At 47.1% G+C, this 25,449-nt stretch overlaps 3 protein-coding genes and 1 long non-coding RNA gene across 5 annotated transcripts; all 4 read left to right on the forward strand.

The window, feature by feature from the left end:
* Positions 1-4,029: 4,029 nt before the first annotated feature.
* On the forward strand, positions 4,030-6,268 carry GJA9 (gap junction protein alpha 9; the record flags this gene model as incomplete). Its single annotated transcript, XM_083512608.1, has 2 exons — positions 4,030-4,159; positions 4,316-6,268. The coding sequence occupies exon 2, from the start codon at positions 4,925-4,927 to the stop codon at positions 6,266-6,268; it is 1,344 nt and encodes a 447-aa protein (XP_083368734.1). The 5' UTR covers positions 4,030-4,159; positions 4,316-4,924.
* A 277-nt stretch (positions 6,269-6,545) lies between these two features.
* Positions 6,546-8,404, forward strand: MYCBP (MYC binding protein). The gene is made up of 5 exons (XM_083511532.1): positions 6,546-6,698; positions 6,813-6,885; positions 7,160-7,208; positions 7,605-7,734; positions 8,316-8,404. Exons 1-5 carry the CDS (start codon positions 6,684-6,686, stop codon positions 8,358-8,360), a joined length of 312 nt encoding a protein of 103 aa, XP_083367658.1. The 5' UTR covers positions 6,546-6,683; the 3' UTR covers positions 8,361-8,404.
* Positions 8,405-9,522: 1,118 nt separating this feature from the next.
* RRAGC (Ras related GTP binding C) lies at positions 9,523-19,224 on the forward strand. 2 transcript variants are annotated; one of them, XM_083511492.1, is made up of 7 exons: positions 9,523-9,955; positions 10,705-10,908; positions 11,458-11,657; positions 13,345-13,459; positions 15,068-15,210; positions 16,165-16,385; positions 17,911-19,224. In XM_083511492.1, exons 1-7 carry the CDS (start codon positions 9,569-9,571, stop codon positions 18,060-18,062), a joined length of 1,422 nt encoding a protein of 473 aa, XP_083367618.1. In that variant the 5' UTR covers positions 9,523-9,568; the 3' UTR covers positions 18,063-19,224. The 2 variants fall into 2 exon arrangements, with proteins under 2 accessions (XP_083367618.1, XP_083367619.1); XM_083511493.1 differs by having other exon boundaries at positions 16,165-16,313.
* A 3,240-nt stretch (positions 19,225-22,464) lies between these two features.
* LOC310710468 lies at positions 22,465-25,224 on the forward strand. The gene is made up of 2 exons (XR_014528081.1): positions 22,465-24,812; positions 24,859-25,224. It is a non-coding gene; the product is annotated as an uncharacterized lncRNA (long non-coding RNA).
* The last annotated feature ends 225 nt before the right edge of the window (positions 25,225-25,449 follow it).

The following is a 25,449-nucleotide window of genomic DNA, read 5'->3' on the forward strand; positions in this document are numbered from 1 at the left end:
CAACTGTTAATGTTACAGAATCTCTGGTGTTGAATGAGGAAAGTCCCAGCCTTCAAATTATTCTACCGTAATTACTTGTCAAAACTTCCCAGCAACAGGAGAGGTGTCCTGTTCTTCGTTCTGGTTCAGTTGTTGTCCCACAAAGTAGCAGGAGATTAGAGGTGACAAATAGATGGGGTCTTGAGTTAACTGAACCAATGTCAAGATTAATCCACTGGCTTTTACATTGTGTGTTCGTTGCAATGTTTAGACAGCCAGTTTAATATAAAAACACTGCAAGTTAAGCCAACTTTAGGTAAGAAAAGCTTTTTGCCATTGGATCTTGCAACTAATGAATAAGCTAGGCTCTTTTAACCAGGCTTTCTTTGTGAATTGCAGGCATAAAATGGTAAACTTTGGAACATCTTGCTAACTCCTTGTGCATAAGTTGGTGCATATTTGGGAAGAAAACTGGGTGTGTTACAAAATGCACTCTGGAAGATTGGTTGTTTGCAGGAATAGCCTCAGCGGTTGTGGCACTGCCTTTTCATGTGGGGAATGGATATGATAATTACAAGTTGTCTGTCAGGGGGTCCTGGCCAGAGCAAGGATAAATGACTCATGTCCTTTTATAGAGTCAGGAGGGAAAGGGCAGCAGGCTCTAAGCAAACAGGGTTCCTGCAGGGCTATTCAGAAGGCACTTGAGGACTTTGGGAGTAACTCCTTTATCCCAGCCAGCCATTTTTATGCAGCAACTATCCTGAGGTTCTTTTTAAAATGCATTCAGCTCTGTCTCCTGAGGTGTTCTTGGCCAATAAGGTTAATCTCAGGCTGGAGGTATTGGGGATTGAACTTGGGTCCTCTGGATATCCCTGAGCTATGACTGTCCCTCACTGTACCTCAAAAAGTGATTCCTGACTCTCTGCAAACACAGATACTAAAACAGGGAACATTTGTTTCCTGGAATGACAAGGAGAGGCCAGATCCAGTAGAATTATTCAGCAAACATAATAGAAGTAAGTATTTCAAGGAATAGGGTGGGGGAAGAGAGTCATTCAACGGACCAACTTCAGTTACTGGAGTTGCATTTAAAAAACGAGAGAAATCAGTTGCTGAAAGGCCTGAAGGAGAGGCTGGCACAGAGGATTTGACTGCGCTGGGGCCTCGTTTCATTTAACTATGAAATCGGACGTGACCGATTGATTGCTACTCAGTGCCAGAACATGATATTGATCCGCTGCTGGGAGCTCTCTCCATCTGGTTGTTTGCTTGTCCTCTGCAATATGTTCCTTAAATTGTGCAAATTAATAAGGCGGGAGGAATTACAGGTGCTCATGGCTTGCTAGTAATTGGAAACCAGCTAATTATTTTTGTATGCCATTATTGTGTGCCTGTCTAATTCCGATCAGCCAGGACTGTTCCATACCAGTGAAAAGAAACAAGCTAACAAACTGATTTAAATATTGGCAATGTGTTTAGTTATTGTTCTCTTCCATAAAGCAACAGCCTTGCACTTTGGGCCCTGCCCATTTAGAAGCTGCATAGATGCATATTGCTTGCCTCCTGTTTCAAAGAAAACAATGCACAGGCTCCAAGGAGAGGACTCCAGAGGGTGAAAGAAAAGACACTGCCTTAGTTATCTGCCATGTGAAGAAACAAGCAATAAATGGTGGGATAAGTCTGCCAAGCTAGCCTAGCCCTGTACAGTATAGGAGCCTACCCTCTGAGGAGGCTGCCAGGGTGTCAACTGGGTTTTCTGTGGCCAGGACATCTCATGGGACTAGGCCCTTAAGTCTATTGGCATGCTCTAAACCAGGCACCCCTAAACACGACCTCCAGCTGTTTTGTGGCTACAACTCCCATCATCCCTAGCTAACAGGACCAGTGGTCAGGGATGATGGGAATTGTAGTCCCAAAACAGCTGGAGGGCCGATGCCTGCTCTAAACAAAGTAAACTATTGGCAAGAACCCATTTCACTGAAGGCAAACCTTGCATAAGAACCAGGCAGGCTAGCCCACCTGAGACCCAACATAACCCCCCCCTCCTTTGGTCCCAGAGTTTTCTGCTGTGAATTGAACATCAATTTCACAACATCAATTGGTACTTCAATTAATTACCCTATTACTCAATAATCACTTCCAATTAAAACAAATAGGGTTTGTTGTTCCTTTCAGGTGATGGGCCTTTCTCTTGTGGAAGGTGAGCGGGGTACCTGATAGAGGCAGCCAAGGACAAATCAGCCAGCAGCTGATCTGCCTTTGCAGGCTACTCCTTGCTGTGCCTGCTGTGATGAAGCAAACACAAACTGTTCCCAGAGGCTGCTGGCAGGGCATGGGTGTGTGTTTGAGACTGCATTTTATTCCCAGGGATCTTTGTGGGAACCTGCCTGGAAAGAAACAGAGACAGCATAATTTCCCTTCCTTTCTAGGGGCTCAGGGTAACACAGCTGCAGGCTTACAGCAGTACGTAGTGCCTTTTGGACCTGGAACAAAGTTTTCCCCACCCCCCTGTGCTCAGATCTTCTGAGAACTGGAAGGATTTGAAGCATGTGGACACTTTAAAGCACTATAGAAACACTATTACTCTACATTGTCCCTTGAAGTCCAGGCTATCTCAATGGCTAGGAGTGCTGGTTCCCATCTCCAGCTGGTTCACCAGCTATGGCTCCTTTCGGACAGAGATGACTTCGCCACAATACTACATGCTCTGGTTACCTCCAGATTGGATTACTGTAATGTATGGCTGCCCTTGAAGACAGCTAGGAAACTTAAACTGGTCCAAAAGGGCTGCCAGTTCATTTTTGGGCTCAACTGAAAATGCTCACACTACTTATTTATTTCATAAAATTCATATACTGTTTGATTGCAAAAAAAACCCAACAAAAAACCCCCTGAAAGCAGTTTACAACAAAACTATGAAATTATCAGTAAAAGCAGTTCAACTATTTAAAGATTAAAAAAACCTTGATGAGTCCAAGATGCACCCCCACCTTGTTATTTGGAGAAGATAACATTTGAAACTGGTCTCCTTGGCCCTGCCAGAATATCTTCCTCTCTATATACCATTCCAGCCATCATTATTCAACAGCTTTTGCTGCAGGGCACAGCAGCAAAGGCAACATGAACTCTGCAGAGCCTCATGCGAACATCTCTTTCCCCTGCCCACTTTCCACCCTGTGACAAAATGCAGGCTCCACCCCATGGTTTCAGTGCTTGCCAGCTGTTTCCCGCCTCTTGTTTTGTTCACCATCTCATGTGATGAAGAGTTCCGGAGAGCTCAATAGGATCGCACACAATTTTGTGACATGCTGGTTGGCCTAATATATGGCCTTAATGTGGATTATGGGTTTCTTGCTATCTGTTTCTGGATATGGAATAAAAAGAAGAGCCATGGTTCACACCAACCTTGGTACCAATAAGGTGGTAAGAGATGCAGCCTGCCAGCCTGTTATCCAGAACTGGAAGTGGAGGCTAGTTATTTGAACATAGCCTGGATGATTATTTCCTTTTGCCTATGGCAATTGTGATGGACCAGAAAATCCAAGAAGAAAAATAAACTGCACAAAGGCACAAGGGTTGATCTCTTCAATTCTGGCGTTTTTGCTTTTACAGCTTGATTATCATTTTGCTTCTAATGAAATTTTGAAAAGCAACTGCGGCTGCAAAGGGCTGATTGATTTATGTCCTCGCATTCCATTTTTCCCCAAGAAGAAAAAAACAAACCTGTACAGTTTTGTAATGCCTATGGAATATACAGAAGGTGAACTAGTTGCAAGAATCCACTGGGCTTTCAGAATTTGTTTTCAGCTGAAAAGGTATGTGCACTATTAAAATAGTGAAACAAAATACAAGAAGCCACCAGCTTCTTTCAGGGAGCAAAGCTTGCAAAATCTGAAAATCTGAATTGTGGTCAAGATGCAAATTAATGTATAGTGCATTATATGCAACTACCTCTTGCAAATGACTGAAGATATTGGTAGAGACTCATGTAGTTTTTGTACAAGTAGAGATATCTTTCAATCTTTGTTAGAAAGTTGGAGGCTCAACGTATTCTACTTTTCAAAATGGAATTTTAAGGCTCCCAATGGAGGGATGTAGAAAGCATCCCGAAAGATCAGTATTGGGACCACAGTTTTTTAACTTGTTCCTAAATCACATGGTGTTAGAGATGAACAGTGAGGTAGCAAAGTTTGTTGATGATACCCAATTATTCAGAATGGTTAGAAACAGTAATGGATGTAAAAAAGCTCCAAAAGAATTTTTCCAAACTGGGTGAATGGGCAGTAAAATGGCAAATGAAATTCAATGTAAACAAATGTAAAGTGATACACACTAGGGCAAAAAATTCCTAACTGAACATATGCCTGTGGGCTCTGAACTGGCAGGGACTAACCAGGAACAAAGCCCTGGAGTCGTAGTCAATTAAAAAGATGTTGATTCAGTGTGCAGCAGCAGCGAAAAATATAAATTCCATGTTTGGAATCATTAGGAAAGAATTGAAAATAAATTATCCATATCATGTTGTAATGCAAATCTGTGGTGCAAACACACTTGAAATACTGTGTACAATTCTGGTTGCTCATCTCAAAATGGATTTTATTGAGTTGGAAAGAGGCAACCAAAATTACCAAGGGGATCATTGCAACATTTGGGCCTTTTTCATTTTTAAAGAAAAGGCAAGTAAGAAGGGACATGATAGTGGTGTATAAAAATATGCATGGTATAGGAAAATGGATGGGTATATGTTTTTATCCTTTTTATAGACCCTATTTATTTAGAGCTGACTGGAGTATCAAGCATTCAGAGTAGACGGAAGAGGTTCATCTGGAGTTGGTTGATAAGGGACATCTTTGCCTTTGTCATTTTCAACATGTGCCCACCAAACACGACCATTTTCCATTTCTTCTTCTGCTCTGGCTTCTAGAATCAGAATGGCAGCATAGCCATGGGAGATTGGAATTTCCTGGGCGGGATTCTGGAGGAAGTCCACATCCACTCTACCACGATTGGCAAGATCTGGCTGACCATCCTCTTCATCTTCCGGATGCTGGTCCTTGGCGTGGCAGCTGAAGATGTGTGGGACGACGAGCAAGCAGACTTCATTTGCAACACGGAGCAGCCCGGCTGCAGGAACGTCTGCTATGACCAGGCCTTTCCCATCTCCCTCATCAGGTACTGGGTCCTGCAGGTGATCTTTGTCTCTTCGCCCTCCTTGGTCTACATGGGCCATGCCTTGTACAGGCTGAGGACCCTGGAGAAGGAGCGGCAGAAGAAGAAGGCCCAGGTGAGGGCTGAGCTGGAGGCAACAGCCCCAGAGAAGGCGGAGGATCGGCGGAGACTGGAGAAGGAGCTGCGGCAGCTGGAGCAGAAGCGCCTGAGCAAAGCGCCCTTGAGGGGCTCGCTGATGTGCACCTACCTGGCCCACATCCTGATGCGCTCTGCCCTGGAGGTGGCATTCATGATGGGCCAGTACTTGCTCTACGGCTTCCAGCTGGAGCCGCTCTACCAGTGCCGCCGGCCGCCGTGCCCCAACGTGGTCGACTGCTTCGTCTCCCGGCCCACCGAGAAGACCGTCTTCCTGCTCTTCATGCAAGCCATCGCCGTCGTGTCGCTCGCCCTCAACGGCCTGGAAGTCGCCCACCTGGCCTGCAAGCGCTGCCGGGCGGGCTCCTGCGGCGCTTCGCCCTCGGCCCTCGGGGGCAGCCCGCGCTCCGCCCTGCTGGGCCAGCAGCAGCCAAACCCCCCGCCCTGGGGACCCCGCCCGGACGACCGCCTCGCCCAGGGCCCACCACCCGCCGCCGACGAAGCCCACCAGCCGCCCGACCCTCGCAGCCCGACGCGGAGCAGCAGCAGCAGCACCAGCACTAAGGAGAGCGGCCCCGGCGCCGCAGCCCAGGCGACGGCCGGCTCCTCTTCCTCGTCCCGCTCGCCGCCGCCCGCCAACGGTGCCCGGCGCGGCTCCTGCAGCGGCGGCGACTCGGGCAGCGCCGTCTCCTCGGCCACGGCGGCGCCGAGCACGGCCGGCTCCCCGCCCTCCAGCACCGGCAGCGAGCGGGGACAGCAGAGCCCCCAGGAAGGGAGCTTCCAGCCCGGCCACGGCCGGACTCGCGCCGCCGCCGAGGGGAGCCAGGCGGGAGGCTCGGCTCCCTGCAAGGGCGGCAGCGGCGGCAGCGGCAGGGCGAGGAGGAGCGGCAGGAGCGGCGGCCCAGGACTCCTCCCCCCGCCCCGGAAGGAGGCCTCGGCCGGCGGGGGCAGCCACAGGCGGGCGCCCACGGACCTCCGCGTCTGAGCGCTGCTCCTGGAGGGCGGGGCTGCCTTGGGGCCTTTGTCTTCCCCCTCCAGGGAAGGGCGGGATCTGCGGGGAGAGGCAGCACAACCATAGAGGTAGGAAAAAAATAGAGTGCCCTCTTGCTCTTTCTTCTCCCCTGTTGCCTCTGCGGGGAGAGGGGATCTCCTAGGCCGCGTTCGACCTTCGCCTCCACACACCCTTTTTCTCCCGTGGCGGGCGCTGCCTCCAGGACAACGTGCGAGAAGGGTGCAGCGGAGCCACAGTGAACGTGGAGCGTGTACGTCTACCCGTCTAAGTTTATGATGGCGTCGGCAAGAGGAGCGCCGGTCTCCATGGCGACGCGCGGACGCCGCGTCGCCTACAAAGGGTGCGGAGCGCAGGCGCAGTCTGACTTCCGGCTCAGGCGGCGGACCCCATGGCGAATTACAAGGTGGGGAGCCCGCGGAGGGGGAAGGAGGGAGGGAGAGAGAGATGGAAGGAGGGGCGGGCAAGGGAGCGCGGGAGCCCCCTCGAGCCCCTGACTCCCTCATTCTCTCCCTTACAGCCCGCCGACTCCAAGAGGGAGCAGTTCCGCCGCTACCTGGAGAAGTCCGGCGTCATGGACAGCCTCACCAAAGGTAAGCCGGGCAGGAGGAAGACGAAGAGGAGGAGGAGGGCAGGGACGGAGCTCAGTAGGCAGAGCGCCTGCCTGGCATGCAGAAGGTCCCAGCTCCAGTCTTGCCTGAAACGCTGGAGAGCTGCCACTGCCAGTCTGTGCTGACTATGCTGTGCCAGACGGACGAGTGGTCTAGCTCAGTATAAGGCAGCTGTTGCCTATGTTCCCAGGGGGCAGAGAGAGCCACTCAGCCTCCTCTCTCCTTTCCTCCCTCTCTCTCTTTTCTCCTCCCGCAGTCCTGGTGGCCTTATACGAAGAACCGGAGAAGCCCAGCTGTGCCTTGGAGTATCCTTCACTTGCCTACCCTACTTGATGGGGATGAGAATAATGGGGGAGGGGGAGGGGAGCCCTGCCGAGCTAGGGAAATTGATTCCCACAGTAGCTGAGTACAGCCCTGAGCTAGCCCTGAGTCCCTGGTTCTCCTATAGGATAAAGTGCTGTGGCCCAATTATGAGGCTCACTAAAGGGCTCCTTTCAGCTCAGCATGACTCACTATTTTCAGGAGTAAACCTGACTTTGGTGGGCTGTAATCCTAAAAACAAAAGTAGATGTGCCGACAGATGGCAGCACCTGAGTTAACTGGCATAGTTTAGAATTTGGTGAGTAGCACAGCCTGCAGCTCATCAGTTGCACAGTGAAGTATCATCCAAGCAAGCAAATAACTTAACTTTTGGTTAAAAGCTTTATGAAACATCATTTAGGAGCTACTGCTCCAGAAAATCCTGAAGTGGAAGCCCTTCGCTTGGAAGTGGCAGAGATGAAAGAGAAGTATGAAGCCATGTTGGAAGAAAATAAGAAACTAAAAGCAAAGGTAAAGCGTTCAGTGTTTATGGAGTGCAAAGCTCATCCAGGCAGTTTCCTGCTGCTGACCCAGGGCCACCTCACCCATGAGGCAAGGTGAAGTGACCACCTCAGGCAGCAGGACCCACGGGGCAGATCCAGCCTCCAGGGAAGGCATTGTTTGTTGCTGCTGCCACCACCATCACTGTGAGAGCATTAACAGCTGCTCCATGCTCCTTGGAGGCAGGATCTACCTTCTTGGCAGCCCTCCCCAGTGAGACCTCTGCAGCAGCTTCTTGGCAAATAAGAGGTGCTGCTGGTCTCCTTCCACCCTTGTTCCCAATGTACATCTTTATTGTCCCCTTATTCACAATGTAATCTTTATTGTCATCTTGTTGAAATTCTAGCAACTGATACAAAAGTCAATCAGATCTATACTTTTAAAATCACAATTTCTTTATAAAGGTAGCTTAGTAACTTGTTTGGCAAGCAAGCCAAAGGACTATTATGCACTGCTAATGTATTCACACTAACAAGAGTGTCAACCCATAGCATACTTTTTTGACACAACAAAAATGATCTGAGACTTAATCAGGGTTTTTCTCTTTGCAGCTCGCTCAGTATGAACCACCTCAAGAAGAGAAGCGTGGGGAATAAGATCCTTTTGTATTACTTGAATAAAAGACCCTGAAGCACACAAATCTAGTGTTCCTGACTCTTGCAGTAATAGGTCTCCTTCATATGCTTTTGTCAACATGGTGACTATTATCTTTCAATACCTTGTCTTGAAAAAATAGAGAACATTAAATAGAAAAGCACTGTTTAAAAGCGGATCCATTGTACAGCAGGGCATTCTTTCTATTTTTTTTTGTTGGAGGGTTGAAAGCTTTTATGAAAGACAAATAAGGGTACAGACATTGGTGTGGCGAGTCATAGAACTGTCAGGTTGGAAGAGATCCCAAGCATCATCTAGTCCAACTCCCTGCAATGCAGGAATCTCAACAAACAACCATGACAAATAGTCATCCAACCTCTGTTAAAAAACTTCCAATGACTTGGAGTTGAATGCCACTTAATATTCCTAGGGTGAAGCTTAGAACAGGAGCAGCAACCCAAGATCCTCCTGCAATTCTCAAGACTGCTTAGAACTGTAATCTTAATTCTTTTTGGCCAGTGAAAGAATCAACATGTAGTAATTGTAGCCCAGTGCAAGGAGACAATGAGATTAAGGTCGCAAGTGGGATGCTGGAAGTTTCAGCTATTCCTCCATAGAAAATTCCCGGTCATGCTGTTTTAGTGAGTCCGTGGAAAGGGGGAAGGAGTGGGAGGGCTTGGGGGTGTCAGTTTATTGGCTTCCATGGCCGTAGCGCACTTTCTCAGGAGAACTTTCGAATGGGTGGAGGCCAACCCCCCGCCCCCCGCCGCGCAGCTTCCGCGCGATTCCAGGGCGGTTCGCGACGCCGAAACAAGGACATCCTAAACGTTCGATGAATTGGCTGCTGCCGCCGCAGGTGACACAACACTGAATGCAAGGCCGCCACTGTTTCTGCTCCCTTGACAAAACCAGGAAGTCGCCCGGAAGGCGGATCCCAGGTGGGGGTGGGACTAGAAGAAGAAGAAGACGCGCCATTGGACGAGGCGAGGCCTGCCATCGGACGTCATCAAAGGGCGCCCCTTCCTTACCGGACAGGTAGCTGAAAGCACGGTCCCCGCGCGCCCCCCTCCGGTCACGCGCCGCGCTGCCGTCTCATTTTCGGCCAATGGGAATGCCTCTTGCTCCTGCGGGCCAATCGGTGCGCGAGGTGTTGGGAGATGGGGGCGGGCTCAGGAGCTGTCGGAGTGGGGGGCGCCTTTGGCAGCTCGTGATGGCGGCCCTGCAATTCGGGGCGGCGGCGGGTCCTGGTGCTGTCGAGGAGCCAGCGTCGGGGGCTCTGCCCGGCGGGAGTCTCGGGGCGGCGGCAGCAGCGGCGGCGGCGGATTCCTTCCCGAAGGACTTCGGTTACGGCGCGGAGGACGACGACGACGAGGAGGATGACGAAGAGGACATCGATGGCGGAGCCGAGCTGGGCGGCGGCAGCGGCGGCGGCGGCGGAGGAATCATCGGGGGTCCTGGCGGGAGCGGCGGCGTAGGAGGCGGCGGGGGCAGCAACTGCGGGCTCGGCTCGGGCGGCGGAGCGGGCGGCGACTCCTCCAAGCAGCCTCGGATCTTGCTTATGGGGCTGCGCCGCAGCGGGAAATCGTCGATTCAGAAGGTGCGCAGGGCCTCCCGCCCCCTCCTCCCTGGCGTGGGGTCGTGTCCGGAGCACCCCGGGGGCTTCGGGACAGCGACGAGGGAGGAGATCGAAGTTTAGGGTCGGACTAGGGCCTGAGAGGAAACCAGGGTTCAAACTCCTTGAGTGATCTTGGGGAGCCAGTCATTGTCACTCAGCGCAACCTACTTCACAGGGTTGTTGTGGGGATAAAATGGGGAGGGGGAATCATATGCGCCACCTTGAAATCTTTAGAAGAATGTGAGGTATAATTTGGTGTATTATTATTATTATTATTATTATTATTATTATTATTATTAACAATAATAATCACTCATGATTGGGGAGGGCAGGGGGACTAAAGGGGTGGGGGGAGCCTGCAGGGGTATAAGCAAGATCTCTTTTCTTCGTGTCAAAGTGGAACAAGGCAAGTTCTTACCCTAATACTCCACCGTTCACCCTGTCATTCCACATCAAGATGTCTACAGGCCTGACATTTCTTTACTGGCTCCTCCTCAAGGCAGCATCATAGTTGGCGGTTCAGGCAAGAGACTTGGGAGAAAGATGCATATTCAGGTTCTGAGTCCTGATCCTCACTGAGAAGGGGGGAGTTGTGCCTCTTGTTATTTTGGAGATAAAATGGATGGGTGGAGGAGAGAACAAGGATTCTTGAGTTACTTAGTGGAAGGAAGGATAGAAATGTAAAACAGCAAAACAGTAAATAATGGTTGTATGCTCTCTATTGCAAACAGGTGGTGTTCCACAAAATGTCTCCTAATGAAACCTTATTCTTGGAGAGTACCAACAAAATCTATAAAGATGATATTTCAAATAGCTCCTTTGTGAACTTCCAAATATGGGATTTTCCTGGACAAATGGATTTTTTTGATCCAACGTTCGATTATGAGATGATCTTCAGGGGAACTGGAGCCCTCATCTATGTTATTGATGCACAGGTCATTATGAAGCTTCACTTTGGGGAGCAGAGTTGGTTGCTCTGTGAGTGGTGGGGAGGATGTACTGGGGATGTTGCAAACAATGATCCTGAACGTAAATATCAAGTGTTGAAGTAGCTGTAGTCTGTCTGTTGTTATCTTTTAAACAGGTCACAGCTCAGAGTAGATTACAACCTTTAAAATACTGGTAACGGCAGGAATGACATGGTGCAGGGGCATTACCATATTAGATAGGAATACTACTGAGTAATTTGGGCGGTGTTAAGTAAGGTAGAACACAGCTCAAGCAAACAATCCAGCATTTAAAGACCAGTTTGTGGTTGAATTTAACAGTTTCTGTAACAGTATTTTTAGGCTTTGGGATGAGATTTGGTCAAGAATAGAACTATTTTGATTCTGAATTATCCTTGGGATTCTCACAAGGTCTGTTTCTATTATAGTAATTGTAAATTGTAAATATCAACAAGCAGACATCACTACGTTTCTTAGTAATGTATGGCCTGTACCTTTAATTCTGACTGAAGAATGCATATTATATTTTGCTTACAGGATGACTACATGGAAGCATTAACCAGGTTGCACATTACAGTCTCAAAAGCTTACAAAATTAATCCAGAAATGAACTTTGAGGTTTTTATTCATAAAGTTGATGGTTTGTCAGATGATCATAAAATAGAAACTCAAAGAGATATTCATCAGAGAGCCAATGATGATCTTGGTGATGCTGGGCTAGAAAAACTTCACCTTAGGTAAGTGGACTTCATTTGGACACAATTTTCTCCCATTTGAGACCAAATCTGGAGAAGCTGCATTTTTGAGGGCTTGTTGAATGCTGGGACCATCACCTGAATAATCAGTTGTTGTTGGCATTCGCTTGTCTCGAGACAATGAAGTGTGCCTACGGGGATGAAGTCAAATCACTGTGCAAGCTTGGGCAGTGTGTATGGAGGTGGTGGGCTGCACAGACGACAGGACCCCGACCCTCCCCCCCACCTTGCTGATGTTGTCCAGAGAAAAGCAGAACAGGATGTTTGGCACCAACTTGGGTGCAAGAGTTGCAAGGTGTCATCTAACTCCACTTTGGATTTATGTAGGGTTTATTCCTTAGACTTTTCTTCTCCCTCAAGGCAGCGGAGGTTTAAGATCAGAATTTCCCTTCTCCTAGATGGGCTACCTTCCCAGGTTGATGAGCCCCATCTGCCCCTCACTTCCCTCTACAGCACATGCAGGGTGTATGTGGTGTTAGGGGAGGGGTAGTACCTCTGGTGCGGTGCATGTCATGCTCCTTCTGGGGTAGTTTGTCCACCTTTGGTCCTCACCCTGCACTCAGCTCTCACCTGTGACCCCTAGAAGCTGTCAGCATGCAACAGCAGCCACATCCCAGGAACAACTTTTAACTGGTTGGCTAAACCAAGTGAGGGTAGCCTATGGGTCTCAAATCCTCAGTTGAGTTAGGGACTTCCCTTGCATGCAAATACTGGCTATGAGTGGCTAAGACCAATAGTGAGTCTGTTAGTCAGCTGTTACTTGACTAATAATATGAGTCTTAATCTACACATGAATAAAGAGGTAGTTCGGAAGGGGGGCATTTGCATAATGTTAGAAGAGGTATTTTCTCTTCCATACAAAAAGGAGGAATATGTAGTTCAGGATGGTACTAATCATTTGCAGGTTTTGTGAGTAGTTGTGTTTAAAAAATCATTAGTCTCTGTTGATTATTGTTGGCGTCTTCTTAAAAAGTGTACATTCAATTTAACCAGACATTATGGAAATTACAATTTGTGCAAAACGTATTAGCTAGGGTGCTGATAGGGTAGTGGGTCAAGCACATCTAATTCCCATTTTACAACAGTTAACATTGTCTGCAGATGTTGTTCTGGGCCTAAATATGGTGCTCACACTTAGGTTTAATGCCCTTGATGGCTTGGGCCCCAAATATCCACAAGAACACCCACTCTCATGTGTAGATCTATCCATGCCATGAGATCTGCAGATGAGGCCCTCCTACTGGTCCCTATGGGGGAAGGCTCTTTCCAGTAGTGGCCCTGCAACATCCCCTCCCCCCTGAGGTATGTCTGGCCCCTTGATTATATTCTGTATTTCAAGAGAAATGTTTAGAAAAAGGGTTGCTCCTTATTGTGTGCAATAAGGAGAGGCTGCAAAAATAGTTAAACTGCTTTTGCTCTTTGTTATCTCCCCCCTCAAGGTTTCTTTGAGATGCAAATTAGTCTTCACCTTAAAAGGTATCTTTGGAAGCAATGATCTCATCACTGAGGGGAGCAAAGAGAAAAACAAGAATTTCCAGAGTATGTTAAATGTATTTGAAGCTGTTCAGTGTGGGCCTCCTTGATGCTTCAGTTTTGCTTTCAGTATGCCAAAGCAGCAAATTAAACCTGGAACTGTTCTGATAGCTAATAACAGTGTTCTGCTTTGTAGTTTTTATTTGACCAGCATCTATGATCATTCTATATTTGAAGCCTTCAGCAAGGTGGTACAGAAGCTCATTCCACAGTTGCCAACTTTGGAAAACCTGCTAAATATCTTTATATCAGTAAGTAGGTGTTGTACATGCACTTTAATTGTCATATTTTTGTACCCTGCCCTGGGAACGTTTAGTGAAGATTAGGCAATGAATGCAATGACTTGTTTTTAAATGTTGCAGTAATGCTTCGTTGGGTTGGTAAGTGTATGAACTTGCTTAGAAGCTCTCATTTGGAAGACATATTGCTAAGAAATAATGAGTAACTGGCATACTTGGTTAGAACTTGGAAGTAAGGCTTTTGCTTCAAAAACGTGTGTAGTTCTCTGCGGGCTCCAGCAGTTGGGGAGCTCTCAAACCATGATCTATGCTAGACTTCTTCATTACAGCATCTGAAATAGCAGCTTGTGCTCAGTCGGGGCTCTTGTGAGCAAATAGCTTTTCTCTTCAGCTCTAGCCAGTGGCCAGGTGTCCAATGGCATCTTAGAGAATGAGATGCTCTCTGCAAAGGGAAGATTTTGAAGGTGGGTTGGAGGTTCTATAGGCTTATATCCTCTGTAGACAGAATAATTGCGTTTATTTATAACAAGACATTTTAATCAGCAAGAAAAAGATTTACGTCCCCTTAAGATTTAAGCTTCCACCTTTGCACTTTATATTTTTTAAAACAAGAGTCTAGTACAGGCTTCCTCAGACTCGGCCCTCCAGATGTTTTTGGCCTACAACTCCCATGATCCCTACCTAGCAGGACCAGTGGTCAGGGATGATGGGAATTGTAGTCTCAAAACATCTGGAGGGCTGTGTAAAAGGGTAAGTTTTTATCCAACCTATTTACACCCCCCCCCCCGCAATGTGTATAATAAAACACCAGTGAAATAAAGCAAGCGCTTGTGCAGCATAATAGACTTGGGATTTAGTAGGCCTCCTAAAAGGCACAGCCAATATTTTCCTAAATAGTTGGCTGATATCTTCGGAGATGGCAGCAAATGTGGACAAGACATTCCTCAAAGCAGAATCCACTACTAGAGAGCCTTGCTTGTCGCTTTATAAAAAGATAGCCAGTTATTTATTACCTTCTGAGCGTGTTTAGTTGTTTCGGGTGCCTTCATTTCAGACTGCAAAATGGACAACAGATGCCCCATCACTGCCACCAGTTTGAAAATCAAACTGGTGGTATGGCTGTCAGTTTTGCAACTGGCACAGTGTGCTATTTGAAACACTGGCAGTGGTGTCTTGAGGTGGGTTTGGCTAATGTGAGGCAACCATCTTCATTTCCTGCAGGAGATAGTGGTGGCTGCTTGGGTGTCTTTGAAAGGAGATCAGACAAATTTCTGGATGTCTGTGCTTTGCCTCCGCCATTGGAGGTAGTTTGCCTCTGGAAGCCCGTTGCTGAGAGTCTCAAGTGGGAAGAGTATTGCTGCTCTTGCACTCGGGTCCTACCTTTGGGCTTCCCATTGGGGCATCTAGTTAACCACTGTGGAGAGAACAGGATGCTGGGCCAGATTTTGGCCTGATCCAGCAGCTGAGCTCTTCTTCCTTGCGTTCTTAGAGTGGCGATGAAAGGCCCCTTCCTGTCTGACCACCTGCCTCCAGTAAAAAAGTAAAACAAGAGTTGCCAGTAAGCTGAGAAATAGTTCAGTATGTGAGACAACCATTTTAACTTGTTTTTTCTTCTTGTAGAATTCTGGTATTGAAAAAGCTTTTCTCTTCGATGTCGTCAGCAAGATCTATATTGCAACGGATAGTTCGCCTGTTGATATGCAGTCATACGAGCTTTGTTGCGACATGATAGATGTAGTCATTGATGTTTCTTGTATATATGGGTAAGTACCATGTGGTGCTTCTGTGGCATTTCAGAGAATCTTAAAAGAAGCTTAGAGGGAAATCCGTTGTCAAATATCATGAGAAAATGAAAACCTAGCATTGAGGAAGCCCTGGCTTTTGGAATATTGGATGTGAAACTCAAACACATTTTCTGTATGATTTTGTTGCTAGTAAGGAGGGGTACTAGAAATTGCAGTGTCTGTTTTGAGTGAGTGATGTAAAGTAGGAAGGTGTGTGGATGGATTCATGTGTAAATATTTTTCTCTATTTACGATACTGAGACATTTTAATATATTCATTTGTACTGAATAATGAGGAAAACCTTTTGTATGCTGCCCATTCACATTATGCATCTTACAGTCAGCTCGAACTCTTTTCCGTACTATTGCTAAATCTAATATTCCACACCCACGCCCACCCACACCCCAGTCCTATACTTACGCATCTTATTTGCCTAAATATAGAACTCCACCCCCCACCCCCCGTTGAACTTCATTTTGTTTTGGCCCTTTTATCAAGGTTGCTTTGAATTTTCTTCTGGCCTTTGGAGGTGTTAGCTGTCCTCTCAGTCTTTGCAAATCTGATCAGAATTCCTTTCACCCTCCATCTAATTCAGTGGAGAGGACCAGACCAAGGTAGGGGCCTGCACTACCCCATTCCAAAACTTCTCTCCAGTTTGATGAGGAGCTGTTGGTGAGCATTTTCTTTTTGGCTAGTTTTACAACCAGCTGTGAATCTTCAGTCCTGCATTTAGCTAGCTTCTTCATCAGAATATCATGGTACATTGTTAAATGCTTTGCTGAACTCAAGATAAACGGTGTCCACAAGATTCTCACAATCCTCATTGCTGCTTAATGCCTCAGTCCAGTATTCAATTACTGTTAAAATGCTGCCTCAAAGTCCTTAGCTAATTGTGTGCCCTGAACAGTCCCTTCTGTCTCAAACAACCCTAGGCTCAAGGAGGATGGGAGCGGCAGTGCCTACGACAAGGAGTCCATGGCCATCATCAAGCTCAACAACACAACTGTGCTGTATTTAAAAGAAGTGACCAAGTTTCTGGCCTTGGTGTGCATCCTTAGAGAAGAAAGCTTTGAACGCAAAGGTGAGGAAGAAGATTGGTGTGTCCCTCGATTGAGTGCCTGGGCTCCAGCTTCTGTGGGGTCACACAAATCTGGTAATTGCAATTTGTGAAGAGTTGATCCTCTGTGAGCTGCACTCACCAAAATCCCCTTGGGGCAAGTTTTCAAATCTGCGCATTAGTCTTCTGCAACCTTGTTTATTTACAGTATTTATAGCCTAGAGTGGGGTAAAAAAAGGTACAGGGACCCCTGACTGTTAGGTCCAGTCGCGGATGACTCTGGGGTTGCAGCGCTCATCTTGCTTTACTGGCCGAGGGAGCCGGCGTACAGCTTCCAGGTCATGTGGCCAGCATGACTAAGCCGCTTTTGGTGAATCAGAGCAGCACATGGAAATGCTGTTTACCTTCCCGCCGGAGTGGTACCTATTTATCTACTTGCACTTTGACATGCTTTTGAACTGCTAGGTTGACAGGAGCTGGGACTGAGCAACAGGAGCTCACCCCGCCGTGGGGATTTGTACCGCCGTCCTTCTGACCGGCAAGCCCTAGGCTCAGTGGTTTAGACCACTGCACCACCCGCATCCCTCAGAGTGGGGTACAAGGAAATAAAAATAAAGGGAAACAATATACAAAATTATATAATCAGAATCAACAAACAACTAAACAATCTATCATAAGGTACACAAGCAAAAGTTTTATGGTGTCAGTCCTCAAGTGGAAGCTGAGCAGTGTGTGCCTGGGCTTGTGACAGCCTGGAAGAAGGGGGGAAGGGCTGCAAAGATTCAAGCAAAGGGCAGCAAGCTTAGGAGGGTGCTGAGAGTTTCCTTATGGTAGCATTCCGCAAAAGTTCCTTCTGCATGATGTGTTTTCAGTGCAATGTAAAACGTGATTGGAGGCTGTTGTTTTTTTGTGTCCCTTGCATCAAATAGCTATTTGATGCCCTCCTTAGTGCTGCCCTCCTCATCTCTGCCTAGTGCTCCAGGGCCTCTGAAATCACATACTCTGCCCTAGACTCAACCTATATTAATTTTTCCAGGCTGGCTGACTCCAAAATCCATTTTGGATGACTTCCCCACTTCTAAAACCATGTTGCAGATCAAGGGCCTGTTTCTACATTTATCCTGTCCCAGTTATTCTTACTAAAGAAGCTCAGGTGTGGGCTTCCATCCAACTGAATCTTTATTTGCCATGCAATCTTTGCTGCTTGGATCCAAACCCTGAAGCAGCATGAGTGTCTGCCTGAGCATGTAAAGTTGCTCATCCTCTTGGGTTGTTGAGTTGTGTTTTGTGTTGTTGTAGCTATTTGTGTCTCAACTAGATAGGCAGTCTGAGATGCTGGAAGAGCAGAGCCCCTTTCTAACATGCCTGGATACTGTCAGGCATGTTAAAACAAGAATAGGCATGTTTAGTCAACTGTGTTTTGGAATGCATTTGGCAGTAACTGTGATGAAGCTGTAGAGCTTCTGTCTGCTGCTGCGCAGAACAGCTGGGTCAAGGGGTTTACACCCAGAATGAATGGCAGAGGGTGCTGAGGGTCTTCCGGTAAGTCAGGCTCCCAGATGAGGTTGTGCTTTGCCTTTTCTCGATTGTCACCTGTGGTTTGTTTCTCTTGCTCTCCCAGGTTTAATAGACTACAATTTCCACTGCTTCCGCAAGGCCATCCACGAGGTCTTTGAAGTGGGCATTTCTTCCCACCGATCCTGCAACCATCAAGCAAGCATCCCTGGTCTAAAAGCAGTGACTCATAACGGCACTCCTAGAAATGTCGTCTAGCGGAGGGGACCCAAGGCGGGTGGCCAAGTGTTCCCTGCTCCGTGTCCGTGTGTTGGGGATGGACAGCACAGAGAACTGGCTCCATACATTCCTGTGTGCGCATTCTGGAAGAGACGGGACTTTGCCTTGTGGAGCTGCAGTCGTGGCAGGCGTGGCACAACTGAAATGGCCTGGAAGTGGGGCTGCTTCCTCCCCCGCTTCGACATCTCCCTTGATACAAAACAGGGCGTGGATGATTCCGGAACTGAGCTGTTTTGACACTCGGCATTCCTTGTGTTTTTTTAAACATGCGTAGTGTTAGTGCATTTGCGTTTCAAAGAAATTGGCGTTCGTAAACTCAAACATGACAGCTTGTAGTTTAGTTTAGCGCAATTTCAAACATTCCATCCTTTGAGTTTTATCATATCATATTGCGGTTAACCCCTTAAAAAAATTCCATCTTCTGTGAAATGAATGTGATGCCAAGTGGTGCCATTTCCCTCTGCAGACCCACTGAGCGCAAAGCTCTCTTTTTATTGGAGAACAGGATAAAAGACAAGAATTGGCAACCTTAACTTCGTCGCTCGAAACTGGTTTAGAATATGCTTGTCTCGCATTCTCAAGCTTGTTGGCAGGCCACTTAACAATTTGCTGCAGCAGTTCCTGTACTTGTCCTTGAAGATGCTTTTTGTAGTAAATGATTCAAATTCTGCCCAGTTGTGGCTGATGTGTTTGGATTTAAGTGCGTTTTCCATTTTTTGAAGCTATGCTTCAATTGCATAACAGGTTAGTTTTTGTAAAATATGGTGTGCAACTGAACTCTGGTTGCTAGAATTCTCTGTAGCTGCTCACCAGGCAAGGAAGTGCCTTTACCTCAAGGTCAGGAAGATACAAAGGCCTCCCTGAACTCCATATTCTGCACATATTCCATTGGATGGAAGCTCCCTTCCAACTCGTGTGTGGACTTTCCCTTGTGGCCTCGTGCACATCAGACAACGCTTGTATATTCCCAAGCCATGGAACCTTTTCTCTCCTCAGATGTCAATGTGGACGCGCCAAAGTTTTAACAGGGTGGCTGGTGTTGCCGGCAGCCGACTGTGTCCTTGCACTGTTCGGGAGGCGGGTGGCTCTTGTGGGATTCACTTCTCAGTAGTCCGCATTAATAAAATGCATTTTATCTTGACAGCTCTTTTCTCAGTTAAGTGCATGTGTGAATTGTTGGTTTTTGTACCCATGCATGGACAAGGCATTGTAGGTCAGTACGCTATTCCTGATGAATTAATTGGGTAGTGGTAGCTGCCGACGGATGCCCTGCAGAAGCTATACCTTCTGCTTTGCAACACTAGCAAGTGTGCTCCATGGCCAAAAAATGGTGGCAATTGCTTGTTTCCCCATCAATACTGTGTCACTTCAACCACACTGTTTTGAAATTTGAACTCTATAGAGAGTTTTTGAACAGTTTTTGGCGCTTTCAGAGCTTGGAAGTCTTTTCTCAAAGAACTCAGCAGAAAGGCAGGAGGTGTGGTGCTGATCAGGAGAAAGTGAATTTAGAGGCCTTGAGCAACTGCATAATAGTCTTTGCTTGGTCAGACCCAGGTCTGTCTGCTTTACTATTGAAGTGTAAGCTGTCCCCCGAGCTTTGCCTCCATTGTGCTTGGTACTTGCAAGCATGAAGCTTCTCTTTTGGCCAGTAGGATTAATAGCACTCTCCTTCATGATCCTTCCTGAGAAAAACCCCAGTAAGCTGGCAACAAGTGAATTAGGTGGCAAGGAAGAAAGGACTCTGCTCTGTCCTGAGCCTGCCGCACAGATGGCTGATTGTGTGGTTCACATGATAGGTTTATCTCCATAGCACACTATTTTATACAGACGTGTTTAAAGCCTAGCGAGTATTTTTTTTTTTTAATAGAAAACACTTAAGCATTTCTGCAAGCTCTGTTTTCCTAAAGATTCTCTGGATCACATCACTTTAGATTAGCCTCTAATTTGTATGCACCTTTCCACAAAATAAAATGTGCTCAAAGCAGCTTGTGGTACACAGAAAGTAAAAACTAGATCTTTGAGGACTGACCTAAGCGGAATTAGATGAATTCATTGTACTGAAATAGCTAATAGCCATGGTATGTTGCTGGAACTGCCATATACTGTAGTGATAGCCCTCGGATGAAGAGCAGTATAGACATATTGTGAAGAGCTGTTTGACAGTGGAACTGTCTCCCTTGGAAGGTGGTGGATTCTCCTTCCTTGGAGGGCTTTAAGCAGAGGTTGGATGGCCATCCGTCAGGGATTATTGAGCAGGGATTCCTGCATTGCAGGGGATTGGACTAGATGACCCTTGGGATCTCTTCCAACTCTACAGTTCTAAGATGGGCATATGCCCTCAGGTCCCAGGTGCTTGAGTTAAACAGGAAATGGTTATCCATCCTGGCTTGTGAGCTTTCCAGTTACCCCAAGCAGGGACCTTGATGTGACACATCTGTTCTGCAGGTGGGCCTCCAACTCAAGCGGCCCCTACCGCTTCCATGCTTGCAGGAGGGGAAGAGCACCTGTCTCTCCTGCAAGCACCTGACACCTTCCTTGCACTACACAGTGTAAGGGAAGGACATCATTTAGGCAAGCAGAAGAATCCACTTCCTGTGGAAGAGCACAAACTTGTTATTGGATGCTTCTTGCCCACCACCTTTCTCTTGAGACAGGGATGGTGGATGGGAAGCATTCTGCCAAAAGTCTGCAACCTCTCTGAGGGAGGTTACTGCATTATTGCAGGCCTTAGAGGCTGACCTTTGGGCGAACTTAGGCAGCTTAGCAAAAAGAGACTTGGCCACCTGTCGGACAGGTGTGTGCAGGGTGCGTTTGGGTCCCAGAGACTCGGGTGATATAAGGCTGGAAGGTAAGGGTGTTGGGAAATGGATTTCCCCATTCAAGGAAACTGGGTGTAGGGTTTGCTGCAAGGTCGTTGTGGGAAGAGGCATGTTTGTGACATTCCAAGATTAGGAAGAACTTAGAGGGAAGCTGGCATAGCCCAGCAAGCACGTACTCTCTCCCCCTGACTTGGCACTTGTAAGATTGGCTGCCCTCATAAATACAGTGGTACCTCGGGTTAAGAACTTACCGTATTTTTTGCACCATAACACTCACTTTTTTCCTCCTAGAAAGTAAGGGGAAATGTCTGTGCATGTTATGGAGCGAATGCCTACGGATGACAGGGGGATCTGCTGCAGTCGTGAGCAGAGGATCCATGGTTACAGCCTGCACCAAAAAAATCACGCACCCACTGTTGCCTGGGGCCACAATGGTGCAAAAACATGGTTACAAAGCATGGATCCACATGGAAACTCAGGATCTTTGCATTGGGCTACCCCAAACTCACCGTCAGATCACATGTCTGTGGCCGCAGCGTCAACCACAAAAATCATACATCCACAGTTTCATTTAGAATATTTTTTTTCTTGTTTTCCTCCTCTCAAAACTATGTGCGTGTTATGGTCGGGTGCGTGTTATAGAGCGAAAAATACGGTAATTTGTTCTGGAGGTCTGTTCTTAACCTGAAACTCTTCTTAACCTGAAGCCCCACTTTAGCTAATGGGGCTTCCTGCTGCTGCTGCGCTGCCGCTGCATGACTTCTGTTCTCATCCTGAAGCAAAGTTCTTAGCCTGAGGTAATATTTCTGGGTTAGCGGAGTCTGTAACCTGAAGCGTATGTAACCTGAAGTGTATGTAACCTGAGGTACCACTGTATTTTTATGTTTGTAAACTCAATAACTGAGGATTTTACCTTAATGCTCCCATGAAATGCCACAGGGCTCGAAAAGAAGCACACAGTAGTACCTCGGGTTACAGACGCTTTAGGTTACATACACTTCAGGTTATAGACTCCGCTAACCCAGATATAGTACCTCGGGTTAAGAAATTTGCTTCAGGATGAGAACAGAAATCGTGCTCTGGTGGCGCAGCGGCAGCAGGAGGCCCCATTAGCTAAAGTGCTTCAGTTAAGAACAGTTTCAGGTTAAGAACAAACCTCCAGAATGAATTAAGCACTTAACCCGAGGTACCACTGTAAAAGTTTAGTGTTCCATAAGATAAAATACACACTACAGTGGTGCCTCGCAAGACGAAAATAATCCGTTCCGCAAGTCTCTTCGTCTAGCGGTATTTTCGTCTTGCAAAGCAACCCTATTAGCGGCTTAGCGGATTAGTGGCTATTAAAGGCTTAGCGGCTTAGCGGCTAAAAGGCTATTAGCGGCTTAGAAAAAGGGGGGGGAGCGAAAAAAAATCAGAACACTCACAAGACGTTTGCGGCTTGCGAAGCAAGCCCATAGGGAAATTCGTCTTGCGAAGCAGCTCAAAAACGGAAAACCCTTTCGTCTAGCGGGTTTTCCGTCTTGCGAGGCATTCGTCTTGCGGGGCACCACTGTACAGAAAAATAGTAAGAATGCTGTCTTACATTCAGCTTATGGTATGGTTTATATGAGTTTTTATTGCTGTAAACCATTTTGATATATTTTTTATGATAATAGCATTCAAATATTTTAATAAATAGATAATTGCACTCACCATATTCAGACACTCCATAGAAACTCATGCATATCTCCCCCCTCCCCATATCCTTCACATATACACAGCTACACACATACATCTCGCCTTCTCTCACACCACATTTTCTCTCTCTCTTTCTTTCTTTCTTTCTTTCTTTCTTTCTTTCTTTCTTTCTTTCTTTCACACACAGCACAGATGTGTGGGTCTCTGCCCGAGTGCATCTCTTCTCCCCCACCCTCATATACATCTACATTTCTCTCACATGCAGAGACAGATCTCTCTCTGTGTGTCTCACACAAACCACCCATACAAACATGCCACTCTCAATCACTCAAGTCTCAATCAATCAATGGCCTGGATTCCACTTCAGCAAAGAGTTGGACAAGAGTGGTGCCTTTGCAGCAGCAGCAGCTGGGACTGATCTTGATAGAGCGCCCTTGGGTCTCTGGGCTGCAGAGTGGTCTGGCGAGGTTGGCACAAGGCAAAGTTTCTGAACCAGAGGTTGCTCTGGGGCTCGCCCCAATAATCAACTCCTTTCCCAATAACTTTTGCAGGCAGTTGGTTAGATCTAGCACTTGGGCCCCACACTTCCAGTGCGACCTTTCTAGTCACCCAGGCCTTTTTAAACAACTTCTGCCTGGGCCTTTCAAACACTGTTTTGTGTGTTAATTGGTGGTTTTATTTTATATCGTATTTTTTGTTTCTTTTTGTAAGCATCTCTAAGAAAATCTTCTATGGGTTGGCTCTGGCTATAGCTAAGTGAGCAGAGCATGAGACTCTTAATTCTCAATGTGGGTTCAAGCCCCGCATTGGGCAAAAGATTCCTGCATTGCAGGGGGTTGGGCTAGATGACCCTTGTTATCCCTTCCAACTCTACAATTCTATGATTCTTCTGTATGCAGTAAATAAATGTGACCATCTCAGTCCGGTATATTTTGGGAACCACCTAAATCTGGGTGGCTCCAGGGCGAGGAAGAAATCTTGTTTCTGCCATTCACCCACAAGGTGGCAATGCTGCTCCGTGTATGTGTCTTGAGCCGACAGGCTCATTCCAAGGCAGAAAGGAGCTTTTCCTGGCTGATACCCTGGTCGTCCTTTGCTCAACTGCTGATGATCAAAGCCTTGATTGGAGGGTTACACCAGAGGCTGCTTGCCGGCACCTGTTCGGGGGGACCCCTTTCGTCTTGTGCCTGGAACTCCTGTGGGCCTGGCAACATCCCACATGGGGCGGGTTCCCATTTGCGTGAGACCTGACTCGCTCCGGTGGCATAAAAAGGCCGAGGGATAGCTGGAAAGGGTTCCACGACAGGCCAGGAATGGGTAACAAAGCCAAGTGACAGATGTGAGTGGCTCTTTTGTCTTGTTGGTGTGAAGTGTTAGGTTTCAACCTTTCTGGAAGCACAAGCAGTGGTGGGGTTTTCCTTCAGAACAAAAGTGCTCAGGCCTGGCTAGGGTGGTTCTGCAGGCAGAGAGAGTCCAGAGCTTTCACCCTCCCACCATCCCAGAAATTGCCCAAGGGGTTGCCCACATGTCAACAAGGCTTTCTTTTAGCTGCACTCGGCAGAAATCTTCTAGGGTCACTTTGGCCCAGGCAAATGCTTCACATTTTACGCACATTGTTGGCGTCGGCTAAGTAAGATAAATGCTGGTGGCTGAGACAAAGGGCAGCTTTGCAAAGCTACGTGGTCCCTTCATGGGGAGATTATTTAGGTAGCAAAGTCCAAGGCTGCCAAGGCAGCAGGACCAGTTTGGCACTTGGCCTGAATTTTCCAGTGTTCTGCTCTCTACTGAAGTGTTGGGAGCTCTTGGGGTCCCCCCATAAGAGAATCTATTGCAGGAGCCCTTTGGGCTTCTTGACCTCCCTTAATCATTGAGGCAGACTGTGGGTGCCCTGGTGTGTTACTGGAGTGATTCTCTAGCTGCTCCCTGCTTCCTTCTGGCCGGGGCTCATGGCTCAGGCCTAGAACTCTCCCTCTGAGCATTCTTGACCTTGGTGCTTGGCTTGCCTCTTCTACTTGGAAGGCATTTGAGCAGCAAGACTCGTTGCCATGTTGGAAATGTGTGGGTCTTCCCAGAGTCGGGTAAAGATCACAAGTTATTGAAAATATTGCTTTTGGGAGTGTGTTTATTTTTAAACACCTCCTGCTTTGATTGCCTCCTGCTGAGGGTTTCTCTTGCTTAGGATGCTGCTCTTCCAAACTTAGGTGGGATTGTGTGACTGTCTGCTTCAGTCCTTGTTGCCTTGCAGTTTGGCTGCAAATCCAAGCCCAGCCGGATGGTAGCTTTCTGGGATGTCTCTGCATGCTGAGTCGTCTCTGCCCATTGGCTTCTGTCGTGGTGCCAACAGTTAGTTGAGATGTACTTTTTTTAAACACCCCAATTTCATCATTTCACAGAAGGAGCGATCGATAATTCTCAAGTTAACAGTTCTTGTTTAAAGCTCTGCCCCTGCTGTGCAATGAAAGCAGGCAACTTCCCTTGGCTCAAAACGGCTGTGATGTTAATGCCCTGGTTTTGTGTCAGTTGAGGGCAAATTACCCTTCCATTTCTCGCCATGAGTCATCCTGTCATTACGTGTTAGGCACTTACTGTACCTCCACTACAATGCAATTTAGATCCAATAAAAATTGTGACAGAGTTTTTATCCACTTCATTAAGCTACTAATTTCTTGTAAAAATGTACATTAATCTTTTTTTATAGCTTCATGCAGAGTGGCACATTTCAAGTCCATAACATTGATTAGGTCCTGCCTCGGAATAATTTTCATGGTGCTTTAAAAAATGTAAATGAAGTTGCTATAATTTAATTTTCCAATATAGTTATGACAGTATTGATCTTGGAGAGGAAATATTGGTTCCATTAAAAAGCCAAA

Source organism: Podarcis liolepis (genome assembly GCF_965112155.1).
Source record: "Podarcis liolepis genome assembly, chromosome: 7".
Classification (NCBI taxonomy): domain Eukaryota; kingdom Metazoa; phylum Chordata; class Lepidosauria; order Squamata; family Lacertidae; genus Podarcis; species Podarcis liolepis.